The sequence below is a fragment of the Cebidichthys violaceus genome, unplaced genomic scaffold (assembly GCF_023349555.1).
Source record: "Cebidichthys violaceus isolate CVI_PGR_0920_01 unplaced genomic scaffold, fCebVio1.0.p SCAF_14, whole genome shotgun sequence".
Lineage (NCBI taxonomy): Eukaryota > Metazoa > Chordata > Actinopteri > Perciformes > Stichaeidae > Cebidichthys > Cebidichthys violaceus.
This window is the reverse complement of record NW_027176307.1, coordinates 15373946-15397096: the sequence shown is the minus strand read 5'-3', so window position 1 is coordinate 15397096 and position 23151 is coordinate 15373946. Positions and strand designations below refer to the sequence as shown.

Here is a 23151-nt window from a genome sequence, read left to right as displayed (position 1 = left end):
ACGTTATAGTATGTTATTAAAACGTTATAGTATGTTATTAAAACGTTATAGTATGTTATCAAAACATTGTAGTATGTTATCAAAACGTTATAGTATGTTATTAAAACGTTATAGTATGTTATCAAAACATTATAGTATGTTATTAAAACGTTTTGGTATGTTATTAAAACGTTATAGTATGACATTAAAACGTTAATAAAAACCGCTTGGATAGTATTTCATAAAAAGTCATAGTACAGTATATCATAAGTTTGTATAACATAGTATAGCATGTCACTTTTAATGACGTCAGTGTCATTAAAACTTCATATAGACATAGTTCAGTAAATACTACACTGTTTTCATCATTTTTAATGACATACTTTGGTTTTTTTTAAAGACATATCATACGATGACGTTTTTATGTAATTTTTATGACATACTATACCATAATGATTTTATGACCATTTTAAACGACGTACAACACTGTGACTCTTTTATGGAAAAACTAGGATGTCATTTAATATTCCATGAAAACATCAAATACTAGGAAGTTTTTGTGACATACTATACTATGATTTTAATGACATACAAGGTATGTTTTTTATCCATAAAATTGTTATGCCATACTATAAGACAACTTTTTAATGACATACAATACTTGTTTTCATGAATGTCTTCATGACTAAACTATGACGTCTGAGATTATATACAGATTCTTTTGAAAATGTTTGATATACTGTATTATGACTTATTTATCTTGTATATAATATTTTATATTACAACTTCTTATGGCATTTTCTGGAATGTGAAACTATGACTTTGGTCTCCACGTCTAATAAACAGATCTTTTTAATGAATCTGTCTCTCGTTCAGACTCAATGACTCGGGACTCGTCGCCGCCTCACAGCTAAGAATCAGACGACGACGCTGAAGAGCCTTCGGGACAAACGTCAGAGGACTTTCTCCTTTAGGACGTCCGTCTGCAGCGGCGACGAAGAGGAGCTCTTCATCGTGGACTGTTTTTGTACAAACGTATGCTGCCTCTTGTGTTTGTGTAGGAAACATGGGATCAAAGCTCTCAGATGTGGAAGGGAAGAAGCAGCCTTGCAGCAGGTATCTGTGTGTCGGACTACACATGGTCACATGTTGAGAGTCGATAGATCTCTAATATCGTCACCTTATCTTGTATATTTCATGTAAATAGACAAAACAGATTTACTAATGTGTATCGCTGCTTTTCTGTCATTTGGATTTTTCCTATTTAAAGTGTTAAATGTGTCATTTCAATGTTCAGTCGTCACAACCTAATAGTTGACAATACAAAGTGTGTTGAAGAAGAGACGGCGTGTTCTTCATTCATCGTTCATCGTGAGGTGAAAGGACGAGTCGAGAGGCGAGTGAAACGTGGAATGCTTTTCTTTTTATTCATCCGTTAGAGATCAGCGTTAGAAAAGAGACGATGGACAAAGGCAGCGCTCCCCCAGGAGGAACGATTGTAGCGTGTGGAGGAGAAACATCTTCATGACACATTAGAGAGGGCGCACATTTAAAGTTCATCACTCGGGTGTTAAAAACAAATACTGAGGTCTTAATCGTGGGCAAAGATGAGAACGTGGCCCCTTTAAAAGTCAGCATTAACAGACAGGAAGTCACTGCTTCTGGTCAGACTAAGCGAACCGATGGTGACAGGTTGCATCACCTGAAGCAGGGAACTAGACTCTCTCTCTTTAAGACGTCTAGACGCGTTTTGACCTGAAGAGCATCAAGTCCTTTCTCTGTTATCTGGCTGATCGGTCCGGAGCTCTTTCCTGCATGTTAACGCCGCTTCAACAAGAGGAGGTCAGACGACCCGAGTCTCCGTTGTGCAGAGCAGAGCGTCACGAGGAGTAGAACGCTCCGGAACAAACTCGGCAGCCTCAGGTGAGTGAAGGTGTGACATCACAGCAGATTGTCTTTAGAGGGTCGCCTCTCCCTCTCCGCCCACTTTGAGTTATTGCTTCTCGCTCCCTCCATAAATAAACGTTCCAGTTGAAACATCCGTGTCGGAGCAGAGACACAGAAGACGTTCGTGTTCCAGTTCAACACGTTAATGAGATTTCAAACACTTCTGAGATCAAACGATATCCTGAAACATCAGATCAGTCGCAGCGAACAACATGGAATCACTGCGTTTGTGTAAAAAGATCAAATTTGAGAAGATGGTTCAGATATTATTTCATTTCTTTTTGCAGCACTGATCTGGTCTCAAACAGCCTGCGAGGAGTTGCATAATTATTTCACATGTTCTGCTTTGCTTAATAAACGCAGACAAACAATAATAATAATCATAATAATCATAATAATCATCATCAGTGAGCTGAATTACTCAAAAGTTTGGACCTTTTCTTTCATCTCATTAGCGTCACACATTACATCTCACACAGCCAGGAGAACAGAGGAATCACCACACGGACAAATCCACCAGGTCTCCGCTTACATTCGGTTGGAAAGACAACAAAGGGAGAGAAGTGTCTCTGAAGTAATATTGGACTGAATTGGGAGTGCAGTCTCTCGCGCTGACGGCTCCTTGTGCAAGTGTTTGATTTGACTCCGCCCTGTAAGAAGCGCGTGGAGACGGCAGCTTTAAAGAGGGATCACCGGGCAGCTGTTAGAGGAGGAAGCAACACACCAGAGAGACGTCAGCGTCACCATCAGGAATGCATAATTACAGAGAGGTCACCTTTCTGTGGAGGGGGGGGGGGGACACACACACACACTAAATAAAAGTCCTACTTGTGGCGTTTAAAACCATGTTAAAGCAGCAGTAAGGCCTCGTAGTTAAGACAGAACAGAACTCCGTGGATGTGATAACTTAGTAGGGTTGTTCTGCACACGGTTCAAAACGTCGCCCCGTCCCCGATGTGAAGAACCGAGAGAAAGAAAAAGACGCCATCAGAGGACAAACAGAAGGACAGCAGAGAGGACTCGTTGGCGGTTTCGCTCACTCTGCGTTTAGGTAGCTGGTGCGTTTGTCCCTTTGTTTTTAAAAGTGTAGAAGCCCCTCCCCCTCCACACAGAAGCCCCTCCCCCCTCCCCCACAGAACTACTTGAGCACGCTCTGCAGCATGGCCGTGGCGTAGGTGGGTCGCGCCTGCCGGCTCTCGATGGCGGTGCGGAGGTACAGGGTCCCACCGCAGCGGTCCCAGATCTCCTCGAACTGACGGGGGAGGATCTCCGCTCCTCTCTTCCTGGAGAGACCCGTCTCCTCCAGGCTCAGCTCGCACATCTCCATGTCGTCCTTCCCTGGAGGACGGAAGAGCAACATGTGAGGAGGTGAAGATGATGGCTACCGTCGCTCTATGCTCCAGTGAATAGGGTACAGCTCACAGACATTGTGACGAGTGATGAGGTGAAGGAGAAGTTCTACGGCCTTCACATCTGAAGCAGCAGACGCTTGTTGGACTTCCGCTGTTTATTCTGAATAAAGAGCAGCAGCAGAACACACCGACAGTCATTTACATTCAGCGAACACCGCTAACGGTTCTACGAGGCAGTTAGTCACCCAAACACAAGCTACCCCAGCGCAGGAAGAGCTCCTCTCAACGGTTCCTCAACAGACGGCCGGGACGCTCGGAGAGGAACGACGGGAACAACGCCGACGTGATCTTTGACCTCGGGCCGTCAATCACACATCTACAGCAGCACTAACGGAGCACGAGTTCACCATGTTCTCTAATAAATAATAATAAAGAATAAACCCGCGTTTCACTGGTGGGGTTATGAAACTGGAGCAGATATAATATGCAGAGAACTCCACGTCGTCCTCTCTCTCTCTCTCTCTCTCTCTCTCTCTCCCTCTCTCTCTCTCTCCCCCTCTCTCCCTCTCCCTCTCTCCCCCTCTCTCCCTCTCTCTCTCTCTCTCTCTCTCTCTCTCTCTCTCCCCTCACATGAAGTACGTCACGTGACATGAATCAATACGCTCAGCGCCGTGTCCTGATGAGAGCCGACAGCAGCTGAACTCTGCCGTCCTCGAGGGAATGTTTTCACCAACCCCGATCGATGAGTCGTGCGAGACGTCGAAAACACAGAGCCTCTGGGTCTCTCCTTCGTTATGATGCTGACGATGATGAATGTGCTGCATAAAGTTTATTAAAATGGCACTTTTGATGTCTTTCTGTCAGCGCATGGACTTCCCTCCCTCCCTCCCTCCGTTTACTACCGTTGATCCTCACTGACCTGCCACCAGGACGATGGGGTGCTTGTCCGGGTGCAGCTCCATCTGCCGGGCGATCCAGGGCCCGTCGAAGTGGGCGTACCACCAGCCCTTCTTCTTGTTCTGGGGGTCTTTGTACTGGTCGCCCGGCCGGATGAACGGGATGCGGAAGTAGCGCTGCTGCCGGTTCATCGCCACCTCGTACTGCCGGGCCGGGATGGGCGGGGCCGGGTTCTGCTGGGCTGTTCATCGGATGCAAAAAAACAAAACAAAACCGTGAGACGTCTTGACCCCCAAATGACAGCAGGAGTCAGCGGCCATGTTTACGTGCAGCAGAGGAGGAGGAAACCCTTCAGCCTTATTCCTGTTCATCAACCTGTCCTCCACAGGGAGACAAAGTACAAGTAGGAGTACAAGTAGGAGTAAGAAGTGTGTTCAGAGTACAATTCAAACCTGAAATGTTGTGTTCCAGTGACGTCAGATAGTTGGAAGTTCTAGTTTCTTTTACTTCTACATTCATTTGTGTTAGAATTTGAAGAAGTTCAGCTTGTTTCCAGAGATGGAAAACTTTATAATAAATACTATATAATATAAGTATCAACAAACAAATCCATCCAGTAGCTATGAATCCAGAGCCTGTGAGCAGTTAGCTTAGCTTAGCATGAAGACGACCAGCACCTTTAAAGCTCACTGAACACCGTGTGCTTTGGTTTAGTTTGGTTTAGGATTTAAAAAGTCTTAAAATGTATTTTTCGAGACTCGCTGCCTCAAAACGAGCTCCGCCTCCTCACAGCGTGGGATTATTAGACATTTGAACTGTTAATAGAGAACAGATTAAAACAGGAATATGGCTGCAAAATAATAACAACATGGAACAAAGAATCCTGGTCAGCACCAGCATGCTCCTCCTCCTCCTCCTCCTCCACCTCCTCCTCCTCCTCCTCCTCCTCCTCCTCCTCCTCCTCCTGCATGTAAACACTGAGCCCCGCTCTGCTGATCTGGTTTAAACGATGCAGCAGAGACATGAAGCGTGCCAGATGTTCATGGAGGGGTTTGCATTCTCATGAAACATAAAACACATCATCATCATCATCATCATCATCATCATCATCATCGTTATTGTTATTTGCTTTTTTTTCTACATGGAATAAGGATCTACAGAAGCGCGTCGTTAAACAAAGAAGCTCGTTTTAATAAGTCGTGTTTCAGTTTTAAAATCTAGGAATGTGCAGAACAGATTCACTTGTTTCTGTATTAGTCCAGCTGGTTGAAGATGTTCTCTGTTCATTTAGTCCATGAAGCAGCTGGTGGTGATGGAAACAAGAGAACCCTTCTTTCACGAGGAGAACCGACCCGCCGCTACCAACGAAGAAGAGCTGCAACTCAGACTGTAACGGGATTTACTAGACAGACGTGACATTTGACTTGAGGCCTGAAATCCTCATTATTACTATTATTATTATCATTATTAATATTACTATTAATATTACTATTATTATTGCTAGTATTATTACTATTATCATTACTACTATTATTATTATTATTATTACTATTATTATTATCATTACTATTATTATTATTATTATTATCATTACTACTATTATTATTATTACTATTATTATTATTAATATTATTATTTATGGTTTTGAATGCTTGGATAGAGATGAATGAGTTTGGCTCGTTAATAGTTACATTAATCTGTGCTTCATGAGTCTAAACAATCTTTATGAGGCTTTTTCTGAACAACATTAATTGTGAATAAAACATTAAATTTGTTCATTTTCTTTCCAGATTCAAACATCAAACATTTAATCTCCCAGCAGCTCCGTCCTTCACACCAACAACCGTACAACGTCTCTCCTCTTCCTCCCGTCACACTCCTGTAAACGTGATGCTACCCCCCCCCCCGAGAACTCCCTGCTTGGGAGTTTGAATAAGGAGGGAGGAGGAAGTCACCTCGTCACCTCGTCACCTCGTCACCTCGTCTCTTCATCACGAGGTTGAAAATCGACGACTTCCAGACTCAAAAAAAAATAAATAAAAAAATCGCTCAGATAATTTCTTCAACACACGTCTCAATAGAAAGGCAGCGGTTGCCGTGGAAACCCCATCCACCACCACCACCACCACCTCCTCCACCTGAAACTTCATCAAGCTGAGCAGCACAAACCAGAAGAAACCAGTGATCCCAGTTAGGGGGGGGGGGGGGTTAGGGTTAATAAGGTGGAGGTGGAGGTGATGGGGGTGGAGGTAGCTCTGCTGTTAGTCGGCGTCACACACTGGTGGAACACTTACATGCTTTGTTCACAGGAGGAGCACGATCTGAAAGTACATGTCAGGATTTACAGACAGGAAGTGATGCAACAAAGTGAGACGACGAATCGGACGCCGTTAATGACAGATGATGACGTCATCGTGGGGTTAGTCATCACGAGATGAGACAACATGAAATGAAATGTGTTTTACATCTGCAGAATATTTACTCTTCAGCGTGTTTAAAGTTCTACTTCAGAGAAGTAAATATGAGGAAAAACGTGAAAATCAAGCAACAAACTTCTGAAAGTAACACGAGCGCTCAGTACATTCTTGAACAGATGCTTTAGGGGCGGGGCTACACGGTGATTGACAGGTCTCTACCAGAGACGTATACGCCGTCTCTACGTCACTCCTCAGTCCAGATATGGTCACTTCCTGTTCACTGGTAGCAAAAAAAACAAGATGGCGACGGACAAAAAGCCGTATAAGACCGGACAGACGGTTGGAAGGTTCACACCTCAGGTATGAACACATGTATCCGTCAGATGGAAGCAGAGCGATGCAGGATAAAAGTGTGTGTGTGTGTGTGTGGTCCAATCAGCAGTGTGAGCACAATGGACGGCTCCCAACATAGAGCTCTCTGTCGTCATGACGACGTGCGGAGAGGTGAGAGTCGCTTTGTTCCTCACGTCTGAGCGACAAGTTCGGGTCACCGGGCAGAGTTCATACTTTAAACGTCCACGTTCAAGACTTCAAAGAGAGACGTGTGTGTGTGTGTGTGTGTGTGTGTGTGTGTGTGTGTGTGTGTGTAGTCACATGTCTGTGACACGATGCATGAGCCACTTCCTCAACCATGAGGAGAGGAAAGATGAGAGAACAGAAAGAAACAAAACAACAAGAACAGAAAAGAGAGAACAGAAAGAAAGGAAAAGAAAGGTACGAAAAGAAAAGAGAAAAGAAAAGAGAGATACGAAAAAAAAGGAAAAGAAAGATACGATACAAAAAAAAGAAAGAAAAAAAGAAAAGAAAGAAAGATACACTAAACTAAACTAAGCTAGAATATGAGCGGGTACTTATAGAGAACATCAGAGCCTGCTGGTGGTCCGGTTCTGACGAAATACTCTATGGTTAACCCTCACAGTAGTGACGTAGTGACGTAGAGACATGGTGACGTAGTGACGTAGAGACATGGTGACATAGTGACGCAGAGACATGGTGACGTAGTGACGAGGTGACATGGTGACGTAGAGACATGGTGACGTAGTGACACAGTGACGTAGAGACACGATGACGTGGTGACGTAGTGACGTAGAGACGTAATGAAATAGTGACGTAGAGACATGGTGACGTAGTGACACAGTGACGTAGAGACACGATGACGTGGTGACGTAGTGACGTAGAGACGTAATGAAATAGTGACGTAGAGACATGGTGACGTAGTGACACAGTGACGTAGAGACACGATGACGTGGTGACGTAGTGACGTAGAGACGTAATGTAATAGTGACGTAGAGACATGGTGACGTGGTGACGTCGTACCGTAGTCGGTGACAGATTTGGGCGCCCGCTGCTCCGTCTCCGTGTTCCTCTTCTTGTTCTTTGACTTCCAGGCGTGGTAAACTTTGAGCCGGCGGTGGAACTCCTCTCTGCAGGCGGCCAGCAGCTCGATGTCTGCGGGAGAACAAACGGGAAGACGTCATCAGGGACGGACGTCAGGGACGGAGCTTTAGGACTCAGTGTGTACTTAAGGTGAGATAGTCCCTCATTACGTTAAAATCAATGTATGTATTTCATACATCCAACCAAAAACACACAAGAGAACAGGAAGTGTAAAAACGCTGACTCACGTCTGGCTTTAGGATCATTCCTGCAGAACTCCACATCAACCTCACACCAATTTGACTCAAATATGTGTAATTACATGTATCTTTAATGCATCACAATTTCTATTTTTCTAAATTAGCTGAGCTACTCAAAAAAAAAAAAATGGATCCAGGAACGACAGAAAGGTATAAATACCTGTAGTTTGCATTGCTGCCGATACAATTACTTTTAATAAATAACAATTGAGAACATTGATATCCATGTTTTCACGCTTCCTTACACAGGAAAGAGTACAGAGTAGATCACACTGTTCATGATGAGCCTCACAACATGATTACCAACAGGTATATTGACTTTTGTTAATTTCCTCTCCAAAACTGCCACAACAACCGTTAATATCTTTACAAGTAAATCAGTGTGTGTGTGTGTGTGTGTGTGTGTGTGTGTGTGTGTGTGTGTGTGTGTGTGAGAGAAGAGGCTTCATCAGGATGATTCAGATCATATTAAACATCCAAAGCATCGTCCAACGGTGAACAGTGAGAAGCTTAGCGCACACTAAGTGCTTAGGTAACCTGAACACAAACACTTCTGGAGGCAGACAAAATATGAATCCTAAAATAAAAACCAAACAACTTCACAATGTTCAATGTTAGCGTTGAGAGCAGAAACCACTGCAGGACAAAGACCAGATGTCAACAACCCCGTCGTCGCTCTGTTACCTTTCACTCTGCAGATCATCACATCAGTATTCAATCTGCCCGTCTGTCTGGGAGGCGAGGTGTGTGTGTGTGTGTGTGTGTGTGTGTGTGTGTGTGTGTGTGTGTGTGTGTGTGTGTGTGTGTGTGTGTGTGTGCGCGTCAGCTTCTCCACACACACACTCGCTTCCCTCCTCGTCCTTCACGCTTCCAGCGGTGAGGATGAGGACGGTTGAGCTCCACCTTATGAGGGCGAAGCAGGAGGAAGAGGTGGATGTATTCTCTCTGCCTCCATTATCAAATCATTATCTGCCCCCAGAAGGCGGGAATATATGAACACATCCACTATCGGGGTTGACTTGGCCACAGGCCGACGGCTAGTTAGCTTAGCATAAAGACTGGAACAATCTAGCCTGACTCTGTCCAAAGCTACAAAGATCTGCAACAACCAGCGTCTCTAAAATCGTACAAAACAAAATGGCCCAAATTCATCCAGAGGGAAACATGAACGTCTGAAATTGAATGACGATCCATCCAGTAGTTGTCATACATGTAAACGTCAGGGTTGTTTTATGCCTGATGATACAAAACGACTCAATAACAGTAAAATGCTACATTTAGCACCTTTGCGCTGCTCTGGATGAGACCTTCGTCTACTTTCTAAATGTCAGTACAAAGGTTGAGTGGTTCTATGTCACGATGACTCGATCAGGTATTGTCATATTTACTTTGAAAGCAATACATCTGCCGTATCATCACGGTGAGTTTTATTTTGTCCAAAGAGTCGTTCTCCGCTCGAGCGGCGATTCACTCCCACGTGAGAGAAGTGTCCATAAAACGAGGCAGAGTTCACAGAAAATGAAAGTGAAGCAGGTATTTCTGTCACAGCGGTCCGTTTGGTGGGAAACGAGGCTCAAATACTCGTGATTTAGACATTTTAATGGCCTTACAGTGTGAGGGTGAAAACATGAAACGCCGGTTCATCCTCTGTGGAGCAGGAATGTGATCAACAAGTTTCATGGCTAACTGCCAGTTAGATATCGTGATGTACAAAGTGAAGCTTTTTACTGGAGGACAAGATAATTAATGAGTGGCCCAAAATTAAAGGGTTAACGCTCTGGGGATCAACCTCTGGTGATCAAGAATATACATAGCAAATTTGAAGGAGGTCTGGTCATTTGTTTTTCAAGATACCATGTCATGGACCGAAAGTTTGGACCTGATCAGAGGTTATTGTGGGTCGTTCACACTGAACCAGTTCATCCTCTGGGGAGCAGGAGTGTGATCGGTATGTTTCATAACAACCTCCCTGTTATATGTGGAGATATCTTGTGGACAAAGTTGACATTTTCACTTGAGAGTGGTGCTCGAGGAAAGTTTACAAAGAGCCCAAAATCAAAGGGTTCGTCCTCTGGGAAGCATGAATATGCTCAGATTTTGATATGTCATGCGAACAAGTGAGAATTTTGTTCTGATGTTAGTTAATCTTCTGAGGAAATCAAATTTTTTAGTTTGTAGTTTTAGTTTTTCAACATGTCTAAGTTGGTAAACTTGAAGTTGATCAAATCATAGATCATAGGGATCAAACAGGTTCATCCTCTGGGGAGCAATAATGACCTCCAACATGATAATTTCAAGATAAGATTATTAAATATCAAACCTGCAGAGCTTACAATTTGGCTCGGGAGAAAGGTCAAGCAGTGAGACTCTGAGTTCTTAGGACTCATCTTCTGGGGACAATGAACTGTCATAACAAAGTTAATAGAACTATGGCTATTGAGAGACAATTTGTCATGGAGCGTCAAGGGAAAATGTTGACTTAATAGTGGTGCAACAGCAAAGGTCATGTTGTCAGCAAAGGTATTTGAAACCTTCCTCTGGGGACCAAGAAAAATGATGAATTCCATGTCATTCTGACCAATATCCCTCTGGACCACAGTGTTCAAACGGGCCCGTTTAAAGAGCGACAATAAGTGAACAGAGGTGTAAAAGCGGCCTGTATTCGTCGGCGATGACTCGGTGACACACTCACCACACGAGGTATTGATGGCGTCCCGCAGCTCGGCGTACTTCCACTTGCTCAGCTCGTACTTCTTGGCCCCGGCAGCAGCCTTGGTGGCCTGGACCTGTGGACCTCTAACACGGGAAAACAAGACAAGGGACGACGGCGGAAAAGTCAGCAAACAAATATCCTACCAGCTTTGAATTGTGGGAAGAAAAACAAACGGCAGCAAGGGGAACGTAAGAGGACGAGGTCATTCGCTTCAAGGATTTGCAAGTTATCTTTTAACTTATTAAGAACTAGATGGGTGAAGTTTACAGATAGAAGTACAACAAATAACTATTATAATAAATAGTGTAATTTGATTTAATGCCCAATGTTATAGTTTGACACCTACTGACTCAAACACTATTAATCCTGTTAGCTATTTTAAATTTTTACGTCAGTTATGTGTTGTTAAAGGCAGCTAAAAAGTAGTTCCTCTTACAGTAAACTCCACCCGACCTGAGAGGAACAAAGACGACAGATTTAATACAACAGTATTAACATTGGTGGCAGACGTTGAGGTGAAAGCGAGGAACAAACGGGGAGTCAGATTAGCAGCGTCGTAGTGAAAGAAGAAAAAAAAAAGATGGCCACAATAGAACTACAGAGGGTTTGAGGTCATTGTTAAAATGCATGCTGTTTCAGTCGCCAGGAGTCAAAATAGCGCCTTTTTAATCCGTGACCGGGATTAAGAACACCGGGGAAATTGGGAGGCGGGACCCCGCTGGTTCTCTAATCCTATTGGGTGTCTCCGGGGCGAGGGGGATGACATCACTCATTCGCGGCAGTAATCTGAGGAGAAGAGGGCAGCGTGACCGAGGCTTCCGGTTCACTGGATGTTAAAGGGTTAAAAATATCTCAGCTCTACAGCGCTACGGGAGATTAGCACGAGGTAAACGTGACGAGCTACCGTCATTCTAATCTACAGCGGCACTAAAAACAAAGTCTGAGAGGATTTAATAACAAAAAGATCAATATTGGTTAGTGGTGAACCGTAAGTTCTCCTTCAGTATTCAGTAGAACATGTGGTTCTAGTCTCTGATCATGTTTCAGTGTAAACAACCAATCAGAGGAGAGCTAGTAGCGTTAGCAGCACCGCTAACGGCTAACCAACGGAGGTTCACTTCAGTTACATCGTGATGCCTTCAGGCTCTGCTCAGTGAACATGAGAACTGGCTGAAGGTAGATTATAACATTATCGTGATGTGTTCACGTGTAATCTGTAAAATGTAGTTTAGGTGATAAACATGTGTTTTCAGATAGATATTAGAGATGAATTATGAGCAGTTTGATTTCCTAACACGAGCTCTAAACAGATTATAATCTCCTTAAATCTAGAGTTGAAACACAAACTTGTTCCGTTTTAACCATTTAGTTTTCTTTCACCGTGAAACATCCAGAAGTCAGAAGCAGATCAGACTACTTCAACCTCAGTCGTGTTTTCTACTGAACGTGAAACAGCGCAGCAGGAAGTGCGTATTGAGGATTATTGATCAATTATAAAATTGAATTAAAAGGATTAAAAGGAACAACATTGTTCACCCTGCAAACGTCTGCAGGTGCATTAAAATAAAGAAGAACACCATGAGGAACCTGCGGCGGACATCAAAGTGTTCTGAGGGAATCAACCCTGATCACAACTCTTCAATTAGATCAAGATCATGAAGAACATCAACGTTCAGAGGATTTCTGCATCTCATGCGATCAAAGATCTGGAGGATTGAGGCGATGGATTGAGTCGAGATCCATCCGGTCTGATCGGTTTGTACCCACCTCGCCAGCAGCTCGGTCATTTCTTTCGCCATTTCCTCCCTAAAAAGCACGACGTCAGCGATTTTAAATGTTAGTGAAACGTTGGATGAGGACGTTTTTTACAACCAAGTATACAAAGTACTGCACAGAAATACTCATAGTGGATGACATGAGGAAGAAGGAGATGAAGAGGAGGCTTTAGGAGGGAAGAGAAGGAAAGGAGCAACAGAAGAATATATGAGTGTGAATAAGAAGAGTGTGATGAAGAAGAAAGAGAAGAAGAAGAAGAAAAAGAAGAAGAAACAAGAAGAAGAAACAGAAGAAGAAGAAACAGAAAATGTGAGAAAAGAAAGTTCAATAGTCGACAAGAAGAAAGTAGAAATCTGATAATTTGCAACAGAAATTATGTTTTGAGAAAAAAATGGTGAATAAATAAATGAATAAATAAATGAATACATAAATAAATGAATAAATAAATGAATACATTAATAAATAAATGAATAAATAAATGAGAATCAATCAAATAGATAAATACTTTTAGACTTTAAGTGTCTTTCTTGAGTTAATGCACTTAAGTCACTTCGTGGACTTGAATTACTTTTCCTCCAAAAACAAATGACACAAAAGCTTTAAGTAGCATGAACAGGTGATTATTAAAAGGAGTCTTGATGAAGGTGAAGGAGAGAAAAGAGGAAGAGGAGGATGAAGAAAAGAAAGAAAGAGGAAACAAGAACATGGAGAAGTTATCTTCACGGTAACAGTCTGTTCTTCTGACGTCTTTAAATGGTTTGAATGTCCCACATGAAGAGAGTCTGTCCTAACATCTCATGAGTTAAAACAAGAAGTTACAACGCGGAGAACTTGGAAGGTGTCAGGACGCAGCGCTGAACCGGTGACCAGATGTCAGGAGAGACTCTCTACGTAAAGCTCAAAGCACAGGTCTGGTCCCTGACGGCGCACTGACAGGTAAACCTACATGGTCAAGCTCTTGAGCACTGTGGTTCCAGCGGAGCTGCAAACAGAAGATCGTAGGATTATGAGACGGAGCGACACTGAACCATTCAAACAAAAAGTAAATCATGAGGAGGGAAGGTGATTGTTCTTCTCTGATCAGAGACGACCCGCATTTATCAAAGAGCTGGAACATCGTCAGAAGATTAAAGTAGGAAACTAAATAACTGCTTTGATCTCTAACGTTGGATAATGTTTTGCATCGAACAAAATCTGATTCATGTAGATCTGTTATTAAGTTATGAATTAAAATATGAATTGTTATTAATATCGTTTCTCTGATGAACTCTCCTCCCTGCCTCAGATTGGTTTTCTTTTCTACAATTTCATATTTATTCATTTGATCAAAGGCTGCTTGCTAATCATATTTTATTGTTTCCACAAAATCTATATTTTCTTTTTCTGAAATTATAAAGGATTTCACTGAGTATTAACATACAGAGAGGTAAAATAGTAACTGATTACACTTTAAAGAGTAAAGTCCTTTTATGACAGGGTTGTTCAAACTAAAGCAGTGTTAAGCTGCTCTTAACGTATTTAAGTCTTTGCTGAACAGCGCCCTCCGTGGCCGCATCTTGTTATTACAAGAACAGTTTCAGTTATCAGGAGGCCTGAAACAACTGACATGCAAACTGCTTCCATATAATATTCTAAATGGTTTATTGACAAACTGAACTTTTCTAAACCACTTTAAATCTGCGTGTGTATTTCTTTAAATGTAGTTGTCATTTAATATTTTCATTTTAAGTTCTTATTTATTTGCATCACTAATATCTGTTGTGTATGTGCTTCAATTAGTACAGAATATTATCATTGTTTCAATAAAATAAGAATAATTATGTTCTTACTTATTGTTTTACTTCTTTTGAATAAACCAATTGAAATGTTAATCTTTGGTTTAATAGATCAAACTGTAACTGAAGCACAAGTAGAGAAGTTTTTCTTTTTAATGTTTTCATCACCTTGTGTTTCTTTTTAGATAATTGTTTAAATATTCAGATTTATTTACTCACGTAGTTAAACATAAAGCCTTTAAATGTTTTTAGTTTTGCAGTATTTTCCTGTGTATCTGTTGGTCATAACGGGAATAAATCTGAACGTAAACTACTGGTCAGACCAGGTGAGACTGAAGCAATACAACTTCAGAGAGTTTTGAACCGAGCCACAGTTTGTTTTCATGCTAATGAACTCAACTTGCTGTTATTTATTCTTAGGAATGAACATCTATTTATAGCACATGCATGCGGGCTAAATGTCAAACATATAAATTACAGAGTTGTCTTTAAAGGTCACTCCCACGCTTTGCTAGAAGTGAGATTGAGTCATATGATTATTCTGCTCTTTAGAGATTTCTCCTCACAAGTTTGATAAAAACGGGCCGGATCAGGTTTCTGGTCTCAATCAATGTCGCTGTGATAAATTAAAAACATTGGAGAATTAAAGGTTCTTCTGGTTAGACTAAAGATGGAAGAAACAAGAGTGCCTTCTATCGAACAGTTGGATTCGGGGTGTGTGCTCGGCTGGCGGATTGTTACAGCATGCAGGGTTTGTTATGGGTTGAAGGGGGGGATTGTGGGATCGGGGGTTAAATTAAAGGGCTAAATGAATCGCCGGGTCTTACGCTGCTCTCTCTGGGGACGATGGAACTGAGGAGCCGTTACTGGGAGGGAAAAAAACAAAACAAAGAAGAAGAAGATGGTTAAACATGGAGAGGACTGATCCTGCAGACGGCTTTAAACCACAGTGACAGGAAGCTGTTGAGAAGAACTCCTGGAGAAGAAGAAAAAGAAGTGACTGCTCTACAACCCGTCAGACGGCGATGCGTCACCGACAGTTTGTTTTCTCTCGCTTCTGCATCATGAAACATTCAGTGTTTCTTTTGATTTCCACAGCGAGTCAATGTTGAACACACTGAGAGTCAAACATCACAGCAGACACACCGGACCGTGAGAGAGCAGAACACAAAGAGTTAACTCTCCATTTGCACTGCAAGTATTAAGATACTTGACCTCAGAAGTCTTCATAAAATGATTTTGAAATGATCGTTATGAGTGCTTATAACTGTACTTAACCCTCTGAACCTCCAGCTGTTTTTGCTCCTCTGTGGAAACAGAACCATCATGAGTAGAAGTAGAGAGAACTAGAACATGTCTTTAGTGCAGAATAACACAGTTATGATTACATCAATCATTAAAAAGAAGAAAGAAACGCAAGCTGAATTTCTTTATTTTACAAAAATTGGAAAACAATGGATCTTTATATCCAACATGTTTCCAAGTGTCTACAAGTGTTACTAATGTTGGGAAAAACTTCCTAAAGTTCAGTCAGAGTTTCTCTGATTTCTGGTCACATGACTGTTGGTCTCAGATGAATCCATCATGACGTCATAGTTTCACTGAGGAGTTCACAGTTTAATGTTTTTTACACAATCTGGTTAAAGTGAACGTTTTATTTGTGACGAGGTTTTAAATGACGCATGTAGAGTAAAATGTTTTAGGTGAAATATCACAATTCTAAGCTTAGTTTCGGCTGCTGTTTCTGATGTTCGTCTTACATGAGGCGACTGTCGGAGTTTTTGCCAACTGTCTACAAAGAAAACATGCTTTTCCTTCCCGCCTGCTGGTTTTGAGGTTCAGAGGGTTAAAGAGTGCTATAAGAACAGTATAAGTGTGTTCATCATGCATTAAAGACAAGAAACCAACTACAACAGAGCTCAAATTCAGTTCCCACATCTCCTACAGCGGAGAACCTTTGACCCGTTGCAGGGTTCTAACACCCACCTTGGGAACGGCTCACTACGACCGCCTCAAAGCGTCACAACACGAAAGCTGGGTTACCTGCGCAGGCCGGCGTCGTTCTGCACCTCCTCTGGGATGAGCTCCGACTCGCTCTGGGCGATCCTCAGCGCCAGCTCCCTGTCCCTCCTCTCCTGCTCCAGGACGGTCTGCCGAGACGCGTCCTCCTCCCGCTCCGCCTGCAGCTGCAGCTCCATCTCCACCTGAACCACATAAAAAAAAAAAAGAGTTGGTTTTTAACTGCCTGCTGCACCACCTGGAGAGTCGTTGCCTCCGCCGCCGCCGACATATGTTCACGTGCTGGAAGTGTCGGAGAAGGACCGTCTACCATCTGCAGGTGTGAAATATATCAGCCGGATCCACCGGTGAGACCCGGCTGCTGCGTCCTCGGTTCACTTTACAAACGTTGTCTCTTAAATAAATCTGACAGCTCTGTCAGGAGTGAGACTGTTCTACAAGACAGCTGTTTACAGATGCAGATGTCCCCCAAAGTGTAGGTGTTTGCAGCTGTACTGTATCACAAACTGTTCCGTCCCAAAACAACAACACGCTGTTTTGTTTCAATGTGGGCTGTGATTGGCTGGTCACTGTGCTGCAACACAGCTAATGTAGCTAATGTAGCTAATATAGCTAGTGTAGCTAATGTAGCTTACAGAGGTCTCACTTCTGTCTTCTCCAGATTGTTTTTATTTTTCAAACTTTATTTATATTTATTAGACTTCACACATCTGGACACACTTGAGACTTTATATGTTTTCTTTTTCTTAATACTCTGCAGTAAAAACCTGTGATTTGCAACATGACATCATCACCCGTCATGTGACTTTGACAAGTTTTGTGAAACTCCTAAACTGACGGTTTTTACTACATTACACATATTATTACTAATACATTAAGGAAAGCAACAAAATAAGTTTCAATCAATATGCAGACGATACACCGGTTTATATAACCAAATATCCATATAACCACATAACCATAGAACTATATAACCATATAACCACATAACTAGGGTCCTTACTTACTGACAACCTCACCTTCACTAACAGACTCCTTCTTGGTTTGAAGTAAACATTGTAGAAGTCAAAACTAAAACGTATCTCAATGAGTGAAAGGCTTTTTCTTTTCTTTTTTTCCTCCTAGTATTTTTCAAATGTATGTATATATTTGATCCATTATGTCCATCTAAATGAAGTCATTCATTGTTTGTTAGGACTTGAGTCTCATTTGGAAGAACTTGTCAATATATCGATCTAAAGTAGACTCGACTATTGTAACGGTGTCTTCACAGGTCGATTAAAGCTGTACTAAAACCACATCGGTCCAGTGCTAAGGTCTACTGGACTACACCGACTTCCTGTCTGTCAGAGAACTGACTTGATACTGTTGGCTTATAAAGCAGCGAATGCTTTATTACATTGAGAACCATCCAGACCTGTCAGGTCTACTTCCTGTCCCCCACAGTCAAAACTAAACCTGGAGAAATAAGCGTTTGTTTTTGATGTTCCATAACTCTGAAGCTGGTGGAGGTGCGTGAGGTTTGTATGGAAACGCAGCCTCGGGGGCTCCGGGACGCCGGCCAGCAGCTTTGATCCAAACGGCCGCCGCTCGCCACTAAAATCTGCACCTGATCCGGCCGGGTCGGCGTCCCCCCGGGGATCCACTGGAACCGGGCCTCAGCCACGCCAACAGATGGGCTGGACGATAAACATGAAACCCAGAGAACCGTGAAACCCGCCGTCTCTCTGCTCCGCCATACAAACACAACATGTTGGCATTGGAAAGCAAGAATGTTGCATCTGCAAAACAGAGTCCTGCTACTCTGGAGGGGGGTTTAAAGCCCCCCGCATTAGTCAAAGACTAGTTAGCTGAGGGATAAAACAACACATTGTTTACATTTGGTAAATTCTCACTATTTAAAACATACAGGGTTATCTCCCATGGATGTACGATGTCAAACGATTTGTAAGAAGATTTGAGGACGTGGATTTAGGATGGACATCAAGAGATGAGAATCTAAAAACCTGTGTTTACATGTAGATCAAAGTGATTCCCAGTTTCTAGAGATGAGTGGTGGTTGACAGTAGAACAAACATGGTGGCTGATTCTCTGGGTTTAAGAACTTGAACAGATGAAATTCTTGCGGTTCATATTCACTCTCTACATTACTATATCTGTTGTATCGTACCTCATCTCTACTTCAACCTAAAACCACTCTGGTTCCTGCACATGTTCAGTGAGTGTTTGAGTTCAGGCTCCTGTAATTTCAGAAAATCTCATTAAACTGTGTAATCAGAGACTCTCCACTTATTTCACAAAGTCCTCTTAAAGCAAACAGAGCTGAAGTTTGATCAAACTTAGTCCACAGAAGGTCAAACTTTTATACTCTGCTTCAGTCTTTAACTTGTACTTGTACTTAGTATTTACTTAATATTACACCATATGTACTTTAATTACTTTTTTCTCCATTTCATGATTATACTGCTACTTCAGCCTGCTCTGTGATTCATGTCTGAGGTTCCTGTCTTTACTTTCATTTCCCCACAATTATAATTATTTTTCCGTGTATGTAGTTTATTTCTCAGTCAAATCTAAGAACACAGACATGATGCGTGTATTTTATCATTATCTCTGATGTTCATCAACAATAAACATCCATAAATATCTATTTACAGTTCAGAGAATAAAAGACACTGCAGAAGCTGCCTGAGAATCTTCATGTTTTTAAGTTTTCTTGAGTATTAAAGAAATCCAGTGATAGTTGTCTGAACATAAACGTGTAAACTGGAAACAAAAGCTCCTAATACATAATTTATCATACTATTAATTTCTCTTCACACATCTGATATACCGTTACCTCGTAAGCAAAGAGAGCGACACTTTGCACACAGTTAATCCAGCACATATCACCACTGTCAACAAGCTGTTAACAAGAAAACAACAGGAGAAGCTCTCAGTATTTCTGCTATTTCACAAAAAGATTGTGCAGCTTTTGCAGAAGTTACAAATAAGAACCCAAAGTATCTCGAGAGGTGAGCTGCACCTTTAACTGAGCAAATAACGACTCTGTGCTCTCATGCTGTGATATTTTCACGTAGTAAAATGAGGTAATATGCAGAAATTAGACATTACTGTAGCTGCCTTTAAGTTAAGTGATGAATCTATATTTTTTAATTTGTCTTTTTTTATTATTATTATTTTTGTTTATTTATTCTGCTGTTTTTTAATTTAAATTTGTATTGTTCTTTTTTTATGTATTTATTTGTTGCTAGTTTTTGTGTCTGTGTGGTGTTGGTGTGTTTGGACAAACAAAAATAAAAAAAATAAATAAAAAAATACATACAACCCGAAGAAAATGACAGAAAAATGAGGTTATTATATAGAGAAAAAAATATATTTCTTGCATTTAAAAAAGGACACATTGCAGTCCTGCCTAATACTGTGGGTGTGTTTGCGCTCTAATACCGAGCGTGTAACGATGACGCACAGTGAGGCACAGTTGATGTTGCTATCGGCGACCGCGATGCATTCTTTATGAGTTCACCCCTCAGTGTTCTAAACCCAGAGAACCATCTGCTGAACAAGCAGAGAGTCAAAATAACAAACAGAACCAACACCCTACCTGCATCTTCCTCTCCTCCTCCTCCCTCCTCTTCCTCTCCTCCTCTTCCTGCTTCCTCTTCTGCTCCATCTCCGATTTCCTGACGGAGGGAAGAAAAACAGAAAGAGGGGAAGAAGATGAAAGCAGGAAAAAAAAGACAGAAAATCATTCAGAGAAAGGAGCAGACGAGATGAAAGAAACTCTTCTTCTTCTTCTGTTTCTTCTTCTTCTTGTTTCTTCTTCTTCTTGTTTCTTCTTCTTCTTGTTTCTTCTGTTTATTCTTCTTCTGTTTCTTCTTCTTCTTCTGTTTCTTCTTCTTCTTCTTCTTCTCTTTCTCTGACTGCTACAAGTGTCAGACTCAGCGTTTCTCCATGAGGAGAATATATTTTGGCATTTCACCCAAATAAATGTAGTATTCAAATAAAACTTTAAATTAAGTTTTTTAAAGTTTCAACTTCAATTTGCAAAAACACAAATTTGGTTACCTTACACCACTTTTCTTGCTACTTTGCACATGCATTTAAAAGTATGTTTATATATAAAGAAATATAGTATATATATATACTATATATATCTATATATATATATAAACCCTAGTCCTGATAGATTTTTCTTTACGATTTGATTTATAGTTGGAATGACAAATTAGAGTAAGTACACAAAGTTAAACATGAAGTCTGACAAACACACTAGCAGATGGAGGCGGCAGTCGAGCAGCGGCTCCTGTGTCCTGAGAGGTAGAATCAGTGTGTTAGTGGAGATCACATGTTCTCCTGTCTGGTTCTCTAAACTCATCTCCTGCAGTAGAACACTGACTGTGGAGAAGAACCTCTTCTACATCACCACTGTCCCTTTAAGCCGCTTTCTCTTTTCGTGCGCTCGCATGAAACCAACCGCTGTGACGTTTCCTCTTCCGTCCTGACTGGTGTCCTCTCGGGTCAGCTTGTTCTTCTGCTCTAAATACAAACATCAGCTAAAAGTCCTCGGAGAGGAATTTAAAGCACCGGGAGTGACATGCAGTCACCACCTCCTGCATGACGTTTGGATCTCAGAGGAATTAAACGAGACATTAAAGGTGACTTTTATCTTCTGAATGCTCCAACAACAACCTCCAGTCTGTGACCTCCAGCTGCATCTTGGGACTTCATAACCTGCCAGAGGAGGAGACCGGAGGAAAGGCAAAGTGGACCATAAAGTGGAGTCCGTCACCTCTAATGTCTTACATTAGCGGGCAGTGGTTTGTGACGAACACAATGGTCCCCATCAGTCCTCCTCCAAGACTTCTCAGGAGGAGGACGGTCACATAGCCGACACGACCCGGGATTCAAACACCTCACCGGCCTCTAACATGCTGTCATGTAGGAACCAGAACTAGAGCGCTGAAGCAACAGATCTCCTTCATTCTGACATGTTTGTGGAGTTGTTCCTGCAGAGCTGCACAAAGAGGATCTGGAAGTGCATTAAAGGGACAGTACTGATGTTTAGAAGTGTTTGTGTGAGGTTCTCCACAAAGTCAGTGTTCTACTACAGTAGATGAGTTCATAGAACCAGACAGGAGAACATGTGATCTCTGCAAAGACACCAGACTCCATTCACTAACGCACTGATTCTACCTTCTTATCTCCGGCGCTGACGAACGTTAACCGAAGCTGTAAAGAAGCAACAAACTCCGGCTCGTCTATAAAAATGAATCCTCGAGGTGTCATTATGTAAATCCATAAAATGAGTGGACGCCGGGTGCTTCTGTCCACTGCAGCAGTTTTTTCGCCGGGTCGGAAAAAAACTCAGACAAGTGGCTCTTCATTTTTACATTTTTTTAGATGCGTACGCGACGGCGAACCCAAAAAAAGACATTCAACACTCACAGTTTCCGGTCCTCCTCCTCCTGCTTGCGGCGCTGCTCGTCCTCCTCCCTCCTCTTCCTCTCCCGCTCCATCTCCTCCTCGATGCGTCGCAGCCTCTCGCGCTCCTCCTCCTCCTTCTTCTTGTTCTGCATGGCGGTGAGCAGCTGCTCCGACCGGGTCACCAGGGCCTGATACTCGTGGTCGATGTCCAGCCGGGTCATGACGGTGCGCTGACGGACACGGAAGAAGCAGAACCGAGTTACAAAGATGCATTTAGGCCTTTATCTGGAACAGGGTTGTATTTTAAACCTTATGTCTCCCACCCAATACAAACTCAAAGCGTCCTCCATGTTTACCGGCTGTCTGTAATCATATCGAGTTTGGTATTTGTTGCCTACACCATCTTGGATTTTGTGCCGTGGCCATCTGAAGCCGTTATCTACGCTCTCCTCAAAGACACCAGACTCCATTGACAAAAACACAAGAGCTGCTGGTCTACTGCTGTCTCTGTTGAATCCAAATCCAGACTGTATATTAGAAGTGGACGTAGTCGTCGTGACATCACTCATTGGTTTGAGGACTGATGTTTTGGAGCCTCGAGTTCGCCGATTTGGTCGTCGCCATCTTGGTTTTTTTGCAGCCAGTGAACAGGAAGTGACCATATCTGGACTGAGGAGGAGTGACGTAGAGACGCCGTATACGTCTCTGGTAGAGACCTGTCAATCAGCGTGTAGCCCCGCCCCTAAAGCATCCCCTGCTTTCTGGTCTGTTTGACTCTAAATGGAGCATAATGTACTAAATGAACATCATGCTGTATTGAAGAAGACTGTAAACTAGAGATTGAGACCATAAACTCATGTTTACAATGTTTACTGAGGGAATAAATCAAGAGAGAAGTAGAGTCATTTTAGACTAGACTTCTATACGACCAGAGGAGTCGCCCCCTGCTGGACACTAGAGAGAATGCAGCTTCATCACACTTCCACCTGGCTGTAGAAAGCTCTGCATAGAGACTCGTTTATGAAGCCTAACCTCAGCTCGAGGATGAGTCATTCATTTTTTTTTTAAGGGATTATTGTTAGTAAAAGGCAATTAAAGAGGATATTGAGAGCTTGTGGATTATATCCTCAGCAATATGCTGACTCGGTGGTT

At 42.3% G+C, this 23151-nt stretch overlaps 1 protein-coding gene across 5 annotated transcripts in view; it reads right to left on the bottom strand.

Moving 5' to 3' along the window:
* Positions 1-1380: 1380 nt before the first annotated feature.
* Positions 1381-23151, bottom strand: part of LOC137871330 (unconventional myosin-VI-like) — a 94795-nt gene continuing 73024 nt past the window's right edge. Inside the window, exons 26-36 of one of the 5 annotated variants that reach the window (XM_068709110.1) lie at positions 22021-22229; positions 20177-20255; positions 16597-16757; positions 15381-15419; positions 13725-13760; positions 12770-12808; positions 10982-11085; positions 7970-8101; positions 6470-6496; positions 4198-4416; positions 1381-3264 (exon numbers count right to left, since the gene is read on the bottom strand). In XM_068709110.1, coding sequence (XP_068565211.1) covers positions 3065-3264; positions 4198-4416; positions 6470-6496; positions 7970-8101; positions 10982-11085; positions 12770-12808; positions 13725-13760; positions 15381-15419; positions 16597-16757; positions 20177-20255; positions 22021-22229 — 1245 coding nt within the window. In that variant the 3' untranslated portion in view covers positions 1381-3064. The remainder of the gene's footprint in view (positions 3265-4197; positions 4417-6469; positions 6497-7969; positions 8102-10981; positions 11086-12769; positions 12809-13724; positions 13761-15380; positions 15420-16596; positions 16758-20176; positions 20256-22020; positions 22230-23151) is intronic. The other 4 variants (XM_068709111.1, XM_068709112.1, XM_068709113.1 and 1 more) reach the window with 4 other exon arrangements.